This window comes from Penicillium concentricum (assembly GCF_028827145.1).
Source record: "Penicillium concentricum strain IBT 3081 chromosome Unknown utg000002l_segment0_segment0, whole genome shotgun sequence".
NCBI lineage: Eukaryota > Fungi > Ascomycota > Eurotiomycetes > Eurotiales > Aspergillaceae > Penicillium > Penicillium concentricum.
In genome coordinates, this window is record NW_026622755.1 from 289090 (window position 1) to 307749 (window position 18660).

The 18660-nt window shown below is 48.5% G+C and overlaps 6 protein-coding genes across 6 annotated transcripts; 3 read left to right on the top strand and 3 right to left on the bottom strand.

The window, feature by feature from the left end:
• Positions 1-625: 625 nt before the first annotated feature.
• On the bottom strand, positions 626-1662 carry N7517_003672 (uncharacterized protein; the record flags this gene model as incomplete). The annotated part of the gene is made up of 2 exons (XM_056721402.1): positions 626-1561; positions 1615-1662. The coding sequence occupies 2 exons, from the start codon at positions 1660-1662 to the stop codon at positions 626-628; spliced, it is 984 nt and encodes a 327-aa protein (XP_056577652.1).
• A 2304-nt stretch (positions 1663-3966) lies between these two features.
• On the top strand, positions 3967-6188 carry N7517_003673 (nucleotide pyrophosphatase/phosphodiesterase family protein; the record flags this gene model as incomplete). The annotated part of the gene is made up of 4 exons (XM_056721403.1): positions 3967-4186; positions 4246-4400; positions 4455-5721; positions 5776-6188. The coding sequence occupies 4 exons, from the start codon at positions 3967-3969 to the stop codon at positions 6186-6188; spliced, it is 2055 nt and encodes a 684-aa protein (XP_056577653.1).
• A 367-nt stretch (positions 6189-6555) lies between these two features.
• N7517_003674 (uncharacterized protein) lies at positions 6556-7408 on the top strand (the record flags this gene model as incomplete). Its single annotated transcript, XM_056721404.1, has 3 exons — positions 6556-6864; positions 6920-7138; positions 7202-7408. The coding sequence occupies 3 exons, from the start codon at positions 6556-6558 to the stop codon at positions 7406-7408; spliced, it is 735 nt and encodes a 244-aa protein (XP_056577654.1).
• A 4757-nt stretch (positions 7409-12165) lies between these two features.
• N7517_003675 (uncharacterized protein) lies at positions 12166-13077 on the bottom strand (the record flags this gene model as incomplete). The annotated part of the gene is made up of 1 exon (XM_056721405.1): positions 12166-13077. The coding sequence occupies one exon, from the start codon at positions 13075-13077 to the stop codon at positions 12166-12168; it is 912 nt and encodes a 303-aa protein (XP_056577655.1).
• A 1310-nt stretch (positions 13078-14387) lies between these two features.
• N7517_003676 (BCS1 and AAA domain-containing protein) lies at positions 14388-16214 on the top strand (the record flags this gene model as incomplete). Its single annotated transcript, XM_056721406.1, has 1 exon — positions 14388-16214. The coding sequence occupies one exon, from the start codon at positions 14388-14390 to the stop codon at positions 16212-16214; it is 1827 nt and encodes a 608-aa protein (XP_056577656.1).
• A 403-nt stretch (positions 16215-16617) lies between these two features.
• Positions 16618-17695, bottom strand: N7517_003677 (glycoside hydrolase family 43 protein; the record flags this gene model as incomplete). The annotated part of the gene is made up of 2 exons (XM_056721407.1): positions 16618-17292; positions 17375-17695. 2 exons carry the CDS (start codon positions 17693-17695, stop codon positions 16618-16620), a joined length of 996 nt encoding a protein of 331 aa, XP_056577657.1.
• Positions 17696-18660: the final 965 nt, after the last annotated feature.

Here is an 18660-nt window from a genome sequence, read left to right on the forward strand (position 1 = left end):
TCAAGCCAGCAGAAGTCAATCTGAAACCTTAATTGAGCCAATCTCCGTACGCAAACCCTAAAGTCAAGTCGACAAACCGGTCAACGGGTACGCCACTCAACCTGCAGGGACGACTGGATTGCATTGGGATTGTGGCTTTTGAGTTCCTATTATCAAAAGTATGGCTCGAGTTGCATTCTTGTCACTGGGCGGAATTAGACTTTGGTCTACGAGTCTCTGAGTTTTCTTCCTATAGAGTTGGAAGTATAGTAGGACGTGGAGGTTGTTTTTGGAAACAGTTGGATATTATCTCCAAGTTGTGAGGATATTATTTAATCTGTATCTAGGTCTCTTCATCTTGATAACTATGTTAATGCAGGCAATACACCGAGACAGTAACGAAAAAAACTTTATGAATTAGAATCATATTAAGTATTCATATCACAGCAAAAGCCCGTTAAACAACCCCAAACAAAATCTAAACATTATTTTCCAACTCCTATACTCCACCATCTGAAGAAATCAAGTCTCTAGCCAGAGCCAGGTCTCAGATCAGATATCAGAAACAAAAGGAGATACCCAACAATCACAACAAAACACCAGCATTAAAAGACAGTTTTGTGAACATTAAACGAGTGCGAGACTTTTATGCAAGGAGCATAACGGCACCGTAAACAATGCTGCCAATAACAGCAAAGACTCCAACCTGGGGTGCGGTGATCTTGGAACCGGGGTTGGAGGGGGTGAATTCGGTCGAGCCGGACTCGGATCCCGATCCAGAGCCAGAGCCAGAGCCAGCACCACCGGAGGGGGAGGCGCCTGAGCTGGAGCCGGAGCCGGAGCCGTTGCTGCCAGAGCCAGAGCCAACACTGCCGGAGGGGGAGGCACCGGAGCCGGAGCCAGAGCCAGCACCGCCGGAGGGGGAGGCACCGGAGCCGGAGCCAGATCCAGCACTGCCGGAGGGGGAGGCACCAGAGCCAGAGCCAGAGCCGGAGCCATTGCTGCCAGCGCCAGAGCCGTTGCTGCCAGATCCAGATCCAGATCCAGAGCCGTTGGCACCAGAGCCAGTGCCAGAGCCAGACTCAGATCCAGAGCCATTGCTGCCAGAGCCAGATCCAGAGCCAGAACCGTTGCTACCGGAGCCATTGCTGCCAGAGCCGGAGCCAGACTCGGATCCAGAGCCATTGCTTCCAGATCCAGAGCCGGAGCCGTTGCTACCAGAACCAGAGCCAGAGCCACCGTTAGCACCGCCGGAGGGCGAAGCACCACCGGAGGCAGAGGCACCGTGAGTCTTGGTAGGGACGTAGACTGGAATAGTCGCGCTACCGTGGCAGCTGAAGCAGGGAGCGGTACCAGTTCCAATGATAGTGTGGTCCTTGCCACCGCCGTTGGTAGCGTTGTGGTGTGGGGAGCCAGTGACGATGGGGTGGCTGCCCGTCTGGGTACCGTTTTGGTGGGGAGAGCCGGTCACAATGGGGTGGCTTCCGGTGTGAACACCGGTACCAATGATACTAGTCTCATGGCCCGGGATACCAGTAACAGCACCGGTGGCAGCACCGGTAGAGTGGTGCTTGCCGATGTCCTTTCCGCTGTGGACGGGGGTTCATGCTGCTCCTTGGCGCCGCCGGCGTGGACGCCGGCTGCGAGAGCCAGGAATGCAATGGAGGGGGCGGTGATGTGCATTTTTATTGCGATGCGAAAGCGATTGAATTAAGAAGTCAGATAGATCGCTTGCTGTCTTAACGAGTGACGAAGCTGGGATTGGGGTTAGTATATATTTTTCAAATTGCTGTGCTGGTAACAGCAAAGATAGCTCGGAATTACCTATAGTGATAATGCCAATACGATTGAGGTGGAAATCGAGGATGGATCTGAGGCGAAGAGGACGACATTCTTATAGATCTGGCGAGCGGTCCAAATGCGGTCATTTATTGATTAAGCTTAATTGTTGACAATAATCATGAAATGGAAAATTTTGCAAATTCCAATATGTGCCTCTCGATGTTCCTGTCCTTGATGTTCCTCTCTGCCCTCATGGGAAAGTGGAAACAAGATTAATCGATTTCCGCATCCGGGGAAAATGTTACCTCAGATCTAGACTCCACCTTGAAACCTCGGTACGATCGGTTTATCCCGACGCCAATCTCGTCATGATCGTCTGAGCTTGTTCGTCTGAATAGTGGAGACCCGGCTCGATTGGGTATAATCACGTGATGCCCCTTCCCGATTAGGAAAGTGATGCCATTGCAAGCGGACATCCACACCAGACACCCCACCAACGTGGAATTCCACAGTGATCCACTTCAGAGCTGTCACAATGGGTGTCAAGTGGATTTCCTTTGTGGGTGATCTGTTTTCGGCAGCATGCGCTGAAGATGCATTGTCTGAAGGGATGGAGTCTTGGAAGACAATGGGTGGAGAGTTATCTTAGCTCTCTGGATGTGCGGAAGAGGGGCCCGTAGAGTAGTGAACGGAGAACCTCCCGTAATACTCCACTTGATTACTGTTGGATTATGATTGTGAGGTAAGACAGGTGAACCCGCACTTAATATCTGGCAGAGCACATTTAGTCTCAAGAATGGGCCACAAAAAGGATACCCGGGAATTGGCTGTGTTTCTTCCATGATAGCACTTTACAAGCCTTTACTAATTAGTAGCACACTAAAAGGTCTCAAAAACACTCCCTGTGTAGGGCTGATCGCCCATCTGATCTCTACCAACTGCATCCGGTATTCAGTGAGTTCGCCTCAACGCAGCTCACCTAGCATCAGAAATTCCGCTCGGGTGTGCTCGAGCATCTATCAGCTACAGTCTCGCCCTTTACTGTCTTCAGAAAACGTCAGCGGCGGTTACCTCAAGTACATAAGCTCCCACTTTTATCATTTGCGATCAATCCGAGGAATGCGGCTGCCACGTACTAGCTGAGGAATGTATGTTCCTGTAGATCTAATGGTATGCTCACAAGTTTTGTTCGCAGTTTCTTATGTAGATCAATTTCGTCTGCAGAAATGGAAAAGCGAGAAAGCTGATCCTGGTTATCGAGTGCCATAGAGAGTAATTTCTCGCGGATGTCACAGTGCCAGAATGCCTTGATATCACATTGGTTTCAAGTTGCACCTTCGGGGGCCAGAAAGCACTTCTGTGGAATACCAAACTGTCTTCAGATCTGGAGGGACACATTTATTACCTCCCCTGCCCTAATATAGGGCACTGAAAGGAGACAATACCTAACGCCGTTTTTGTACATGACTACAAACATCGACTCGAAACCTTTCCCAGATATTATCGTAGATTGCCCCAAGTATTGGTTGTACTACGGTAGATTTAATGTATGAAGTTTAGTTACATAGACCGAACATAGTAAACTCGACAATCAGAAAACACAAATGTCCCAATCTCAGTTCTTCGAGATGCTGGAACATACTTCGCAGAGAGTATGAGTGATGTACTAGCCATTTGAAAGAATATAGACACTTTGGGGGCCTATGAAACCCTCGATGATTCATACGTATGCTCCCCTAGATAGGCCGTAATACTATGTACGTCTTTTTTGCGGCTCGCGCAAGCTTATAAGAGATAATATAAGACGACACCCCGAATATCCCTGTTGCTTCTTGCACATTGAAAGTCCGCAATTATTGTTGTTTAGAATATACTCGTGGCTTACCAATTTTCCACAGTAAAACGCTTGTTATTGTCACTGACGGGTTGTATGTTGCAGGCGAGTATTGAGCTGTGATAGTCAAGCTATACACAAATCCGTGAAAACAACCAAGGATTACAACTCGGATTCGAGTAAATTTAATACTCCTCAAGCTCAAAAGATATCTCATTCTAGTTGGTTGTCACGATAAACAAAATAAACAAATAAACACCGAGTAAGCAATTTTTATAGATCGCGCTTATCGCAAATGATTAGGTCTTGGCAATCCTCCGATCTTCCTTTCTCCATCTCAGCTCTTTTTCCATGTCTTCATCAGGCTAGCAATGCGCCGCCCAGACCTTAGTCCTTCCCTTCTTTCTCCGGCAAATTACGACAACGATGCATCTTCGTTGCGGTCGCCTTCCGAGCAGGACTCGGATTCCGACGATGATGCCCTCCTCGATCAAAACCGCAGCACCTTGGAAATCGCAGAGCACGACCGGGCAGTGCTAGAAGAGGAAGAGGAGCTGGAGAATCTCTTGACTCGCGGTGGCACTGGACGCGGTCTGCGCAGGATTTTCAGCCCGAATGGTAGCAGTGTTAGGATCGGCAAGACAAAAAAGGAGCGACGACAACGGAGGGGTCGCGTCGCGAGAGAGTCAGTGAAGACGGCGAGCTGATGTACGAGATGGAAGAGGGAATTGGTGACGACAATGCCTCCCTTTTAAGCAGGTTGTCGGCGGATTTGGACGCGAAAGACGAATACACATATGAGCCGGTAAGACGTACCGTGGCTGCTTGCTACGGCCTTTACTAACACGTTCCCGCTTAGCCTCCACGACCTTCATGGCGAAAAATCCTGTTTATAATTGCTTTGGTCGCCATTCTCTTCGTCATCCTCGTCCTCGGGGCGTATAAAGCCTCGAGCGGCTTCCGGGCTACGCGAGCACACTCTCCCCCGCTGCTCTCCAACGGCACAGCTCTCTTTGCCCCAACCACTATCGTCATCTCGCTTGACGGTTTCCGAGCCGACTTTCTCGACCGCGGCCTGACTCCTGCGCTCAACTCTCTCGTCGCCAATGGTGTTTCGCCGCAATACATGACCCCCAGCTTCCCGAGCGTCACCTTCCCAAACCACTTCACACTTATGACTGGACTCTACCCCGAGAGTCATGGGATTGTAGGCAACACATTTTGGGACCCGGGAATGAAGGAGGAATTCTACTATACCCATCCTACGGTCAGCATGCAACCGAAGTGGTGGATGGCGGAACCGCTCTGGGTGACGGCAGAAAAGCAGCGTGTGAGGACCGCCATCCATATGTGGCCGGGGTCTGAGGCGCACATTGGCGACAGGGAGCCCAGCTTTGTAGACAAATATAACGGGACGGAAGTCTGGTCTCGCAAGGTGGATCGGATCCTTGAGTTTTTGGATCTCCCAGGTCTCGAGAATGAATCGCAGATGACACCTGAGCGACCGCAGTTTATCGCAGCTTACCTTCCCGACGTCGATCGGGACGGGCATAAATTTGGCCCCAATAGCGCTGAGATCCGAAAGACGATTTCCGAAGCGGATAACATGGTCGCCAGCATCATGGCTGGTCTTGAGAAACGCAATCTCACCGAGGTGGTTAACATCGTGGTTGTCTCAGATCACGGTATGGCCACTACCTCTACAGAGCGCTTGATTCAGTTGGACGATCTGATTGATTATGATCTGATTGAACATATTGACGGGTGGCCATCCAATGGTCTGCGCCCCAAGCGTCCTGAGGATTTGGAGACCCTCCGAAAACAATTGGAAAAGGTAGCTCCAGAATATGAGCATGCTTTCGAATTCTACACACGGGAGACAATGCCCGAGCGGTATCACTTCTCGAACAACGAACGCATTGCACCATTGTGGGTCATCCCTAAGACCGGGTGGGCTATCGTTAATCGGTCAGAGTTCGACGTCAAAAAGGCTTTGAGGACCGGTGAGAAATACCATCCTCTCGGTATTCATGGATATGACCATGAGCATCCATTGATGCGAGCAATCTTTATTGCGCGCGGCCCAGCCTTCCCCCACAAGCCAAACAGCCGGGTGGAACCTTTCCGTAAGTACATACTCGAAACATCTGATTGAGATTCGACCTAACGATTTTGGATAGAAAACATCGAGGTATATAACATTGTCTGTGACTCTCTGGGCGTTAATCCTCTTCCGGGTAATGGCACACTACGGCTCCCACTCAAGCCAGTCGGCCTCCACTCGGATGAGAACGCACCGGTCTTGGACACACCTCCTGATCCCCCAGCTCCAACTTCACCAACAGCAGGACCCGTGCAGCCAGCCCCTCCGCGGCCATCACCTCCACAACCAAAACCCCCGCAGCCAGCTCAGCCAGCACCGAAACCCACCACTCCAGCAGCTGAGACACCACCCGCCACAGATCATGAAAGTGACGGCGAAAAGGGTTCATCGTGGTGGGACACACTTTCGCACAAATTCGATGACCTGAAGGACTGGGCTAGCGGCGTTGCCGATGCTGTTCAGGGCAAGCACCCAGAGTCTGAGAGTTGATGATCCGGCTCAATCCTGTTCATTTAGCTTTGAGGCGTTTCGATATATACATATACCCATATTCACGCATATACTTTTTGAATGCTCTTTAATCTTTCAAGTTTGCAATGTTATTTCACTGACTATATACCCACGATATGTACTCCAATCCCGTTCTCAGGTTGGCTCTAGCTCATCAACTTTCATCATTGCGTCGCGCTAAGGGTTCTGCGCGTAGCCTTAAGTTGATGGAGGCTGGGGCTGTTAGGCGCTTGGCACGCTTACCGCAGAAAGAAACCCCTCTCATCTCCAATTCCTAACCTCCAGGGCTCCGTCAAACTCGGGACATCTCTTATATCACTTATTCCATATCTCTGCTTCTTTCCAAATGTCGAAACTTCCAGACTGGGTTCTCGACTCTAAGCTCGAGACCCATTTCCTGCCTGGTAGGAAATACGAGACAGTGCATACCTACTATGAGCAGGAATCCCATTCCCAGCGACCAATAAAAAAAACAGAACACTGGCAGCGGGAGAAGAAGATTGACAGTGGTGGGTTTGGAGAGGTATGGCTGGAAAGATGCACAAAAAGAAAGAATCATGGTCATCAAGTCCGCGCGACAAAGGAGATGGAGGTCCACCGCCAGATAGACTACGCTCGTGAGCTCGAGGCTATTGTGAAATTCTCACACTCAAAGGTCAGTCTTTCCAGCTCATCAACGTAATGAAAGTCACTAACTAACAGATCAATAGTACGACCGATGTTTTGTTAAGTCTTTTGGGTGGTATCAGACCCAAACCAGCTTATTTATTGCGATGGAATATCTTGAGCTAGGGGATCTACACAATTATCTGCTCAAGAAGAAGCAGCCGCTACCGGAACTTGAGGCGCAGTGCATAATGTCCCAGATCCTTGAGGGCCTTGATTTAATGCACGACAATGGCTTTGCACATCGTGACTTGAAACCCAAAGTGAGTCGTTTGCAAAATTGAAACCAACTACCTCAGCCGATCACTGATTCTAATGGTATCTAGAATATCCTTTTGAGATCTTGTCCACCAGATGATTGGTGGGTAAAAATCGCGGACTTTGGGATTAGCAAACGCATCGAAGATGACATTGGAAAATCAACAACCATGAAGGGCACCAAGGGATATATTGCTCCTGAAGTGTATAAATTGATTGAAAGCGGTACTCCCTATGCCGTTGACATTTGGGCAGCTGGCGAGGTTATGTTCTAACTTTTGACCAAGCAACCCACATTTCAGCATCTTGGATTGCTCGTCAAATATGTCTAAACGCCTGACATTTTTCCATCCAATCTACTTCTAGCCAGCCAGGTCAGTCAACTTGGAGTTGAATTCGTCGTGTCTTATGGATCCCACCCCGGCAGGCCGAATGTCAGCCAAAGATGCTTTACAGCACAGGTGGATTGGTCAGTCATTGCCCAACAATTGCAATTCAGGCACACTTGCGTATAAAGAGGCACATACTATGTCAGCATTCGACTCAATGACAGAAAGTTTTGCATCATGGAACACTGTCAAGTCTTCAGAGGTATTAGACACTCCTGTTTCAAGGAATACAGAGGAATTGGGGGCATCATCTCTCCAGACTTCTAGCAATGAAACTGTAATGTTTCAGCCAGTGCAACACGAAGTTGCCACAACTGCCAGAACGATGCTTCCTATAGCACTCAGGGGCCATTCTAACCTCGTTATTTCCGTGGCATTCTCACCTAATGGCAAACTGGTGGCATCTGCATCTTATGATATGACGGTCAAACTCTGGAATACTACCACGGGCGCTTTACACAAAACACTTAGGGGCCATTCCGAGCGGGTGATTTCCGTGGCATTCTCACCTGATGGTAAATTGGTGGCATCTGGATCTCATGATAGGATGGTCAAACTCTGGAATACCACTACGGGCTCTACATATAAAACCCTTGAGGGCTATTCTGAGTGGGCGATATCCGTGGCATTCTCACCTGATGGTAAACTGGTGGCATCTGGGTCTCATGATAGGACGGTCAAACTCTGGAATACTACCACGGGCTCTATGCACAAAATGCTTAAGGGCCATTCTGACCGGGTGGTTTCTGTGGCATTCTCACCTGATGGTAAATTGGTGGCATCTGGATCTCATGATAGGACGGTCAAACTCTGGAATACTACTATAGGCTCTATACACAAAACGCTCGAGGGCCATTCCAACTGGGTGGTTTCCGTGGCATTCTCACCTGATGGTAATTTGGTGGCATCTGGATGTGTTGACACAACAGCCAGGCTGTGGGATGCCTCCTTATAAATTTACATAGGTTGATATATTCAAAGACCATTCGACAATGCTGCCATCTTTAAACATATCAGTTTCCACAGGGTCCTCACTTTATATGCTCAGAAGTCCTCTTTCTTCCCATTGTCCATGTTGCCCTGGTCTCAAATTAAAGCCAGAGAAGTCGTGTTACCAAGTGTAAAGTCAATATAACAATTGACAGCACATGATATATACTCCCGTAATCCTCCGGCTCAAACTACCCCCATAGCCAGCACCGAAAACTACCAATCTAGCAGCTAAGGCACCACCTGCCACATACTACCATAGTGACGACGAGAGTGGTTCGACGTAGCAGGGTACACGTTAGCATGAGTTCAATGACCTAAAGCAGTAGGCTGGCGGCGTTAAACATACTATTAAGAGTAAGAATCCGGAGTCTAATAGTTGATACCTGGCTTAATTTTCTCCATCTAGCCTTTTCGATAGATATATAGGCTAGATCTACCAATCTTCACGTATCTGATGATTGACTCTTTATTCTCTCGAGATACGATACTGGCTCAATTTACACTACACTCCCATAATGTGTTCTCCAATGTCGTTGGCTCTCGCCAGCTCATCATCTTTAACTCGTTCATCATTGCGTGATATTAGCAGCCATGTGCCTTATGATCCCATGGTTTGCCTCGTCACAGGCTTTGAAGCTGGCTTCAATTTAATCTCTTGCTTGGATTGTCTCACGAGAAGACACAGATCTCTTGGTGCACAGCATCTGTGGTGGATTTGGGTTGTCCAACTCGCTCGATGCTTCGAGCTCGAGAAGGTCGTCCATAATCTCAGAGACCTTTGTGTCATTTGAGCACCGAAGATAGTCATTGGGAAGCGCCAGTATCTAGTTCTGGACGGATGCATCTCCGGGTCGACCTCCATCTCCTGTTGAACCTTTTTCTTCTCCAGCCGAGAGCTTGTATTTCTTCCACCATGGAGAGGCTCGGTCCTAGCTCACGAGCTCATTGCATGCGAACTTTTCCTCGTTTCTGATGGAGAACTCTCCTAGCTTCTGAAACACATACGCCTCATAATCGTCATAACCCTTCGGATGCCGCGGTCGTATTCTCGTGCCCATGACTGGGATAAGCAGTGGAATGGCTGACTCGTCACAATCGGCGGGGAAGCGTCCAAAACAGGTGGACCCTCCGGCACGCTCGAGTTGCATCGACAGGATGTCTATGATACGTATGTGTTCGCTCACTGATCGATCCAAAGCCAGTGATGCCTCTCCATGCACGCGATGGTGTAGGGCCCGTGCTTTTCTCGCGGAGAAGATTGTTCCCGTGATCCGCCTGTATTTCATCTCGGACCGTGCATAGAACTATTGTGGGTGCTAAGGGAGAGAGGTATATGTAAAAGGTAAGAGGTCTCTGATATTCAATATATGGATAGCAAGGTATTTATACCCTGACAAAGTAGCAACCAAGTGCTCAGTCTGTCAAACAAGTCAAAGGACGGCCCAAAGACGGTCCGGGGACGGTCCGATATCCAACATGAACGTCCACGTAATAGACGAAGTTCCAGAACAGCTCCTGTAATAGATATTCGTCCGTTGTCCTCTCAACGATACCATAGTGTTGGAATGGGAGGTACTGTAGGCAATCCATTGCACTGATCATCTGGTGAAAACCCCTCAGGATGCGGCTTCAGTGATTTTGGTTATATTGCCCTCAATCTCATGGCAGCGAAGTCCAGATCCATCAACTTTCAGGCTCAATGGATATCTTGTAGTGTATGCAGCGTGGGGTTTTCTTCTCCTAGCTTCTGCGCACCTCTTTTCTCTCGTAATAAGTTTTTCTAGCGCAGTTTCAATTATCTGGCGCAGTGGTTGCCAGATAGGAAAGCAATATACAATTGAAACACGCAACCAGGATTTGTGAGCACTGAGACCGAGGGGAAGATGATGATGAGAGCTATCTACAGGCCAGGGTCATGTCCTGTGCGATCAAGCAATTTTTCGCCAAGCGTAGCCCACTTCTTGCGTAAAGAGTGCTGCAGTCTTCCACACCTGATCTCGAGCTCGTTCAGATAGGTGGTTGTAAGCCCGAAAGATCCCTGGTCTTGGCAATTCACAAAACACCTACCGCATATCCATTCTCTCAGCGTAGGTGACAGTGTCGCTGATTCCTCCAAACTTTGGTTGAACATGTGTTGGCCTTTAGCCTCTGCCTCTGAAAGGTGCGGTGACAGTTCCAACAGTCTGCTCTCCCCTTTTCCTTTCTCCGAAACAGGTCCGAATTTCTGTCTTCGCAACACAGCAAGCAAGGATGCCTTCCATGCTATGAGGTTTGAGTCTCCACAAACTGCCAGGTGGAGATGTACAGTTTGCGTAGTTATCTTGCTTGGATTTCTTGTCCACTTCCATTTCACATCGCATGCCACAAACTGAGCACCAATTGCCCTCAGTCTTCTGTTCATTCGCGCCATATGCAGAGTACCAGTGCCCTTTGATCTCTGGTACTGCATATTCAGCACACTGGTTTGCTGACACCCTGGTGGTGGTCGGTCGGCCCCACCGACGGCGAGTAGACAAGCTGCATCACACTCTGGCAAATCAAATGCCCAAATAAAGCGAGTGCTTTCGGCCCCATTTTAGATCAAAAGCTCACAGGGGATATGTGGGCAACGAATCAAACTTCGCCTCCATCAGATACATGGCGTATTGAAAGCCCCGAAGTTGGAGGGTAAATCGTCAGTGAGAAGGTATAGCCTTTTTTGCTGGTCCACACAGGAAGATGGTTCTTATTTAGCTGCAGACAAGCTGCATCGATCGAATATAGCCATCCAGTCTCTCAGGCTTCTCAGCCCTTTTCATATCCCTTTTTTGCTTGAATAACGTCCTCGCGAGCCTGATTGGGGGCACAGGACAGGCGAAATCTGGCCGCCACTCTGTCGATCAGGCGCTGCTCCTCACTCGCCCACTGTTGGTCGTCATAACATCACTGGTAGATAAATGTGAAGGTAATGTGAAGGTAAAGTGAAGGTGGACGAAGGTGGACGAAGGTGGATGGAGGTGGGTTATAAAGACGTTGTCACAGCTACTGGCGAAGGGAAGGAAGAGAAAGAAGAAACATTGTAGTTCAATCTAGCAAATAGCAGGGTATTTAAACCCTATCAATCAAGCAAACGCTCAATCTGACAAACAATCAGTCATAGGATGGTCTGAAGACGGTTCGGGGACGGTCTGATATCCAACAGACATGAAGCCCAGACGTCTGGGGTATCTCTCTGATATTCAGTACGGTCGACAGTGATGTCCTGCACGTCATTCATGGATGTATTGTAATGGTACATGACAACACTGAGGTGAACTGCGATGGCGTACACTGGGTCGTAGATCACAGAAACGAGTATTTATAATGAGAGACATAACAGCACTTTAGGAGAATTCGTAGAGCGTCCCTGGGCGGCTCAGTCTCTCCGGGGTAGAGGAGAATATCGATACTGTGAGATGGCGACGGGTGTTCAAAATAGCCGCAGCTCTATAGAGAAGTGATGACAAAGGTCCGGTATTTTTGATTTCTTGGAACTGCAGTACTTGACGATCATTCAAAGTTTACGTTCATAGACTTGTCCATCACCAGAAACCCCAAGAGCCACAGAACGAGTCCAAGGATAAAGAGAGTACATATGAGCAACAGACCCAGCCCCTAAAGGTACAAGGTGACTATTCCTTAGCCCTCGAAAATCCTCTACATTCTAACCCCTCCTTGTATTCCATGGCCTTTTTATGGATCACGTTGGCACGGAACTGAATAGTCCCACAGGCTTCGCTAGTGAAGACCGTCACCATTTCCAATCCCGGCTGTTTCTCCCGTAGGGTATCATCCAGTTCCACCCGGCGTTGTCTTTTCTGCAATGTGTCCATGGTAATCTTGATTATACTGCGAGCTGTTTGCAATTCTGCAAACTCCATCTCCGTGATACCTTCTCGCTCATGGAGATACTTCCGCTGGATAACCCTTACTATCGCAACTGCCTCGATAAGAGGAAGCATGTATCCGAAATTGGACACGAACCAGTATGCGTTCTCGCGAGTGATGTTCGGGTCGTGGTAGATTTCTCGGATTGCACGAACTTGCTGGTTGAAGTGAGCTTCTTCATCCTCGGAAAGCCTAATAACTTTTTGGTTTTGCTCCCAGTCGATATTGGGCATAGCAGCACCGGAAAACCAGGCGTTGAACTGCTCGATCTCAAGAGGAAGCATTTTGCTCTTTGCCTCGGTGATAGCGTCGCACTCTTTCTGTTGAGCTTTTGCGTAATTGGTGTGGATTGCAAGGCTCTTGCCTTCTCTGACAAGCTCGGCGAGTTTATCTATTTTCTTGTAGGTCGCCACTAGTTTATCCATTGGCTCGGGAATAGCCAGGAAGGCGGTGGTGTCAGGGAGGTTCTCGGTGAAGTCAATTTCACAAGCACCAAAGCTGAACATTTCCTCGAAGGTGCGCTTTGAGGCCTTCGTACTGGGACTTAGCTGAAGGAGTGTAGGCAGCAATATGGTGGTGTCAAGCAAGTTCTTGGTCAAGTCAGTTTGGCATTCATTTGTGTTGAACATTTCGTCGAAGCTGCGTTTCGGTGCCATCGTAGTGGGGATGAGCCTAGGAAAGCCCTGATCCAAGCGCCTTCTGGGTAGCCTATTTTTCATTATTAGCATTGCTACATTTCAAGTTGCTCTTGTTTACGACATGGAGATAGGTGACGCTTCTCCTGGCTGACTCACAAGGGGTATCTCCCTAGGTACCTAGGTAGGTATGAAGATAGACAAGATAAGGGATGGAGATGGAGATGAGGTTAGGTGACCGCTGCCTTAGGTAGATGGTTGCGTGTTACGGAAGAGCAGATAGATGACCTCTAGAAGGGTAAAGTGAAGGAAATAGATTCATATATATACTTATACTAATTTTCTCCCAGGTAAAACCCGAGCACAAGCAATCAAACTCCCATTGTCCAGCGTATTGAGATCATCCGGTGTTTAGGCAAGGCATTTCTATTCAGTTTGTGTCGAATCCCACTTCCTCTAAGTGAGCCCCGAAGGTATATGGCCGATAAACACGAGTAAACCCAAGTCGCCGAGTAGAAAAAGCTTTGGACTTGGAAATATATATTTTCATGTTTGCCACAAGTAAACACATGGATGCTAGTAAAAGAATTTCTTTTTTAATAGACATCTAAAACGGAGAAATCAAAGAATTAATACGTTATGCAATGCATGAACTTGTGTGTTGTGTTCAACTTAGGGTTGTTCTGGTATGGATCGGATTTAGGTTGTTACTCAGTAGCTGATAGTATCCAAATGGGCAGGTCTTTCCATCAACCATTCCAATGGTCGAGCAGTAACTCGGCTACATCTTCCTTGGTCTAGTGGTGATGATTTCCGCTTGTCATTAATACCGATAAGCGCGGGAGACCGGGGTTCGATTCCCCGAGGGAGAGATTTCTTTTTTGTTTTTGCATTTTTCTTATTATATTGTATCACATTCGAACATCATTTTGATGCAAGTTGATGACTCTTTTTTTGGCAATTCGGGTCCATGACGTGGGCGAAAATCGCCGCAGCACCTGCAGCAAAATGAGTCAGGCCCAGGCAGACGCGCTTGGGCAGCCCAACAGCTGAATCCTATCCCACCCCATCCAATCAATTCTGCGAAAAACTGCAAGGCAATGCCCGTTGAATCCAGGTGTGATCGAGGCGTGTCAGGCGCACCTCAGGCTCAGCTCTAGAATGGAGTTCATGTGTCTGGGCGGGGACACGCCAACACATGAGGCTCTTCGGTTTCCTATAAAGGACATGGCTACGCTTGATTTTGAAACTCAGGGTTCTCCCTTTCCCTCCTATCCTACTGCCTGGAAAATCCGATCGAAATAATTTTGAGATCCTCAGGTCTGTCGATCATGAATTCCAACCAAACCATCCCCACCACAACGGGGCCGTTGTCCACGACGGACACGGCCATGTTGGAGGTCCTCGTCCCCGGCTATGGCTTCATGTCACGCATATTGATGTCATACCTCAATTTTGATGTCAGCGCCTATCTGCAACTCCTGGTTGGACTGGCCGTCTTCGGCGCAAGTGCTCGATACACCTTATTCATCATTTGGGCGCACTTCAATGAGTTGTTCGTGTCAAGAGCCGAGATTCGTCTAGACGATGAGGCATTCCATTATTTGATGTTCTGGATCTCACGACAGCCGCATATGAAAAACACAAATCGATTCGTCGCAGGCATCAAAACCAACAGTTACTGGAGCGACAATGACACAGACGACGAAGACCTCGCAAGAGACGAGGACGACGAGGATGATACTTTCAACGGCGAGAAAGAAGATTCTTTCGATTCGTACTGGGCCAAGGTCACCACCCGGGACAAGTACAAGAAGATGCAATTCACTCCCTCGGAAGGCTGCCATTACTTCTGGTACAAGAGCCGTCCCCTCATGCTCGAGCGTGTAAACCGGGACGGGGGCACGTGGTATGTGATGAATAACGAGCGGATCTTCCTATCGTGTCTCGGTCGGAACCCGGAGATTTTGAAAACCCTCCTAGCCGAGGCGCAGCAGGCGTATGTCGAGCGCGACAAGAACCGCACGGTGATCTACCGCGGCTCGCGGGTTAACGCTGGTCAATCTTTCAACTGGTATCGGTGTATGGCCCGATTACCCCGCCCTCTGTCTACCGTTATTCTTGATCAAGAACAGAAACACGACTTCCTTGACGATATTAAGGAATACCTGCACCCTCGTACGCGGCGCTGGTACACCAACCGCGGAATCCCGTATCGACGTGGATACCTTCTACACGGTCCTCCAGGAACTGGCAAGACGAGTCTGTGCTTTGCAGCGGCCGGACTCCTTGGATTAAAGCTATACGTGCTTGATCTGAATTCCACGGCCTTGAACGAGGAGAGTTTGTCATCACTGTTCTCCGAACTACCACGCCGATGCATTGTCCTGCTTGAAGATGTGGACTCAGCGGGTATTACCAAGACTCGGGCCGCCCCATCTACACCCACACCTGCTTCAGATACCCCCGCAAATGATGCAACCCCCAAGGAGGGCACCGCTGAAGCGGATAGTACAACCGCCAAAGAAGAAGAGAAGAAAGGCGGAATCACCCTTTCAGCCCTTCTGAACGTGATTGATGGTGTTGCCGCCAGTGAGGGCCGCATCCTCATTATGACTACCAACCACGTGGACAAGCTCGACCCGGCTCTCCTCCGTCCTGGTCGTGTGGACATGAAGATCGTCTTCGGCTACACAAGCGAAGCAGATATCAAGGAACTTTTCACCTCGATCTATGCGACGATGGACAACGACATGGCCCGTAACGGAGCCCCAAAATTCCATACCAACGGTACCAATGGTTCGATCAAGTTGCCGACAACCATTGCTGGTAACACTGCCAAGACAAATGGCGAGATTGTCCAGAAACTTGTTGAGAGTAACGGGAAAGTGGAAAAGGGCAAGGAAGACCCGCAGAGTCTTGTATCCCTCCGATCCAACATCTCTGATTTGGCGTCCAGGTTTGCTGCTGTTATTCCGAGTGGCGAGTTTACAGCTGCGGAGATCCAGGGATATCTTCTAAATCATAAGGAGACGCCTGAGGTAGCGATTCAGGGTGCAGCGGAATGGGTGCAAGCGGCGCGTGATAAGAAGCTTGCCAAAGATGGAGAGGTAGCGGGAGAGGCAAAGGTAGAGACAGGGGACAAAGATAAAGCTTAGGACCATGCAGGCATGCCTACAACGATACGACGATACGATATACGGAACTCAACTCTACATAATACAATTCCAGTACCTTGTCCAGATCAGAATATTACCCTCCCCAAAGATTGGTCAAGTTTTGCTGTACTTGATGTGTATGTGCTTTCTCGCTTGGCTTTTCAAAGGTCATCCTTTTCTATAGTTCTTTGGATCAAAGACTAGTATGGTACTATGCTCTACAAAGATACAAATACATTTGTATTTTTGAAATCGCGAAACAAGTATACCATTGGTATCTATCATATGCAGGCCCTCAAAATCCGGGGTATATATATCATCAAAAGCCAGACTTTATCAAAGTCCGCAAAGCCAAATCTGCAGTACAAAGAATGAAATCGATTCAAAAAGGCCAACAAACCCCCTAAGCAATCGATACCTTCGTCCCCTCAATAATCACATTAGCGGCATACATACACCTACTAGTCCTCTCCTCAGTACAAAACCCATGAAACAAGATCCGATCCCCACAACCACAAACATTCCCACCACCAGGCGAAATAAGCCCCGTATTTGCAGCATTAATCAACGGGACATTGGTCTTAGTATAAGGCCCGGTAATACTCTTAGACGTAGCCCAACGCACATCATAAGCCGGGTCGGTAAAGCAATGAGTGGAATAAAACAAAAAGTACGTATCGCCATGGAGAATCAGATTCGGCGCCTCGACAAGCGGACCATCACCATCAGCGGTATTGCGATCAAGAATTTGCACCGCATCCCCGATAGGCGTGACACCGTCGGCGGCAACCTTCTGCAACAAAACCGGTGTGGAAACAAGCGGTTCGACACCATTGTTACAGTCCCCGCCGTGACCGACGCTATTACCGTCGACCTTGAAGACGACGTAGCGACTGCCGTCTTTATCTTTGAAGCCTGCTGGGTCGATTGAGCCGCCCCGATCGAGACGACAGGATAGGGGCTTATTGCTTGGGACATAGGGTCCTGTTGGTTTGTCTGCTACGGCTGTGCCGACGCAGTGGTGTCTGAGGTTTGATTTTGCTTCGCCGGAGTAATACATAACGTACTTTCCGTCATCCTGGATGGTAATTAGTTATTTGTACGAATATTTTAGGTAGTGTTGATTTTAATTCTTCTTTTCGGACGCCGAGGAAACTTACTCTCATCACCACGTCTGGTGCCCAGTGATCGTTTTCAGTTTCCCATGTTGATAATGTGGGGAGGGCTTCGATATCGAGGAGTTTCCATGTTTTGAAGTCGTCGGAGACTGCGACTTGGACTCGCTTTCCGTTTCCGTTGGTGCCGAATGCGTACCATTTGTTATCGGCTGCTTTCATAAAGCTGGGATCTGGGAAGTTGGTGTTCAAACCCAGCCAGGGACCCTTTGCTCGCTTTTCGAATAGAGGTGAGCCGAGAACGGAGGGAAGCAGGGATAGGGTTAGTAGAGCCCATGTGGAAGGGGATTTGATGAAAGACCGCATATTGGAATGATCAGGTCAAAGAAGTCTGAAAGAATAAAGTCGCTGATCATGTAGATCTAAAATCATTAGAGCAGGGGAGGTAAGACCTTCTTATATGGAGATTTGACCGCCATTGTCCGAAGAAGGGAGGGGGGATAGAGTCCGCATTGGATTTAGGGTACCAAGAGAATTAAAGTGAGACCACATGCTCGGGGTCTGCTTGGCTCCGAGGGGATAATTCCTGCGAGCAGAACGAAGAGGAAGTGAAAGAGAGCTAACAGCCGCACGCCTGATCTGGACATGCATCAGGTGGCATCGGGCCTCGACGGAGAGTGATTGGGCGACTCGCTAATGCGCGAGCTCGTGTTGGATTTCTTTTTTGCGGAGTCCAATTGTTGAGCTGTGGTTTACTCTGTGGATTATTTACACGGAGTATTGAATGCTAAAAGGTACGGAGGGAGACGGGAGGCGTTTTTGTGGCTTGAAAAATTAAAGAATGGCTAGATCACTAGGGGACTACAATAACGGAGGGAAAACAAAAGAATGAGGCAAGATGAAGCGAAGGAACCTAAGATTTGAAGAACCTTGGGAAGGGATTTTCTCTCTTTCAAATCCCTCGCTGGAATGCCGAGAGAACAAAGAATATTTGTACAATTGACCTTGAGCATTGTTTTCATTGAGTCTAGAATCTGATTCAGAACAGGGATTTTTTTACTAAGAGATAACAACGAGGTGACTGAGGCCATGCGTATTCACGTTCATTGAGTCCATATTATGGTTGTTGAGACTTGGGTTGGGACGATTCAATTTACTGCAATATGCACGGAGTACTCCGTTATCCATAATTGAAGTCAACCTTCGCCTGTGCTGTCAGACAGCGACAGATATTAGGCTGGAAGATCTTCTACAGGAGACTTCATGGGTGACTAGGGTATTGGCTAGGGGTGATTGGGGATTAGAATGTGGATAAAATCGCCAAGCTCGGC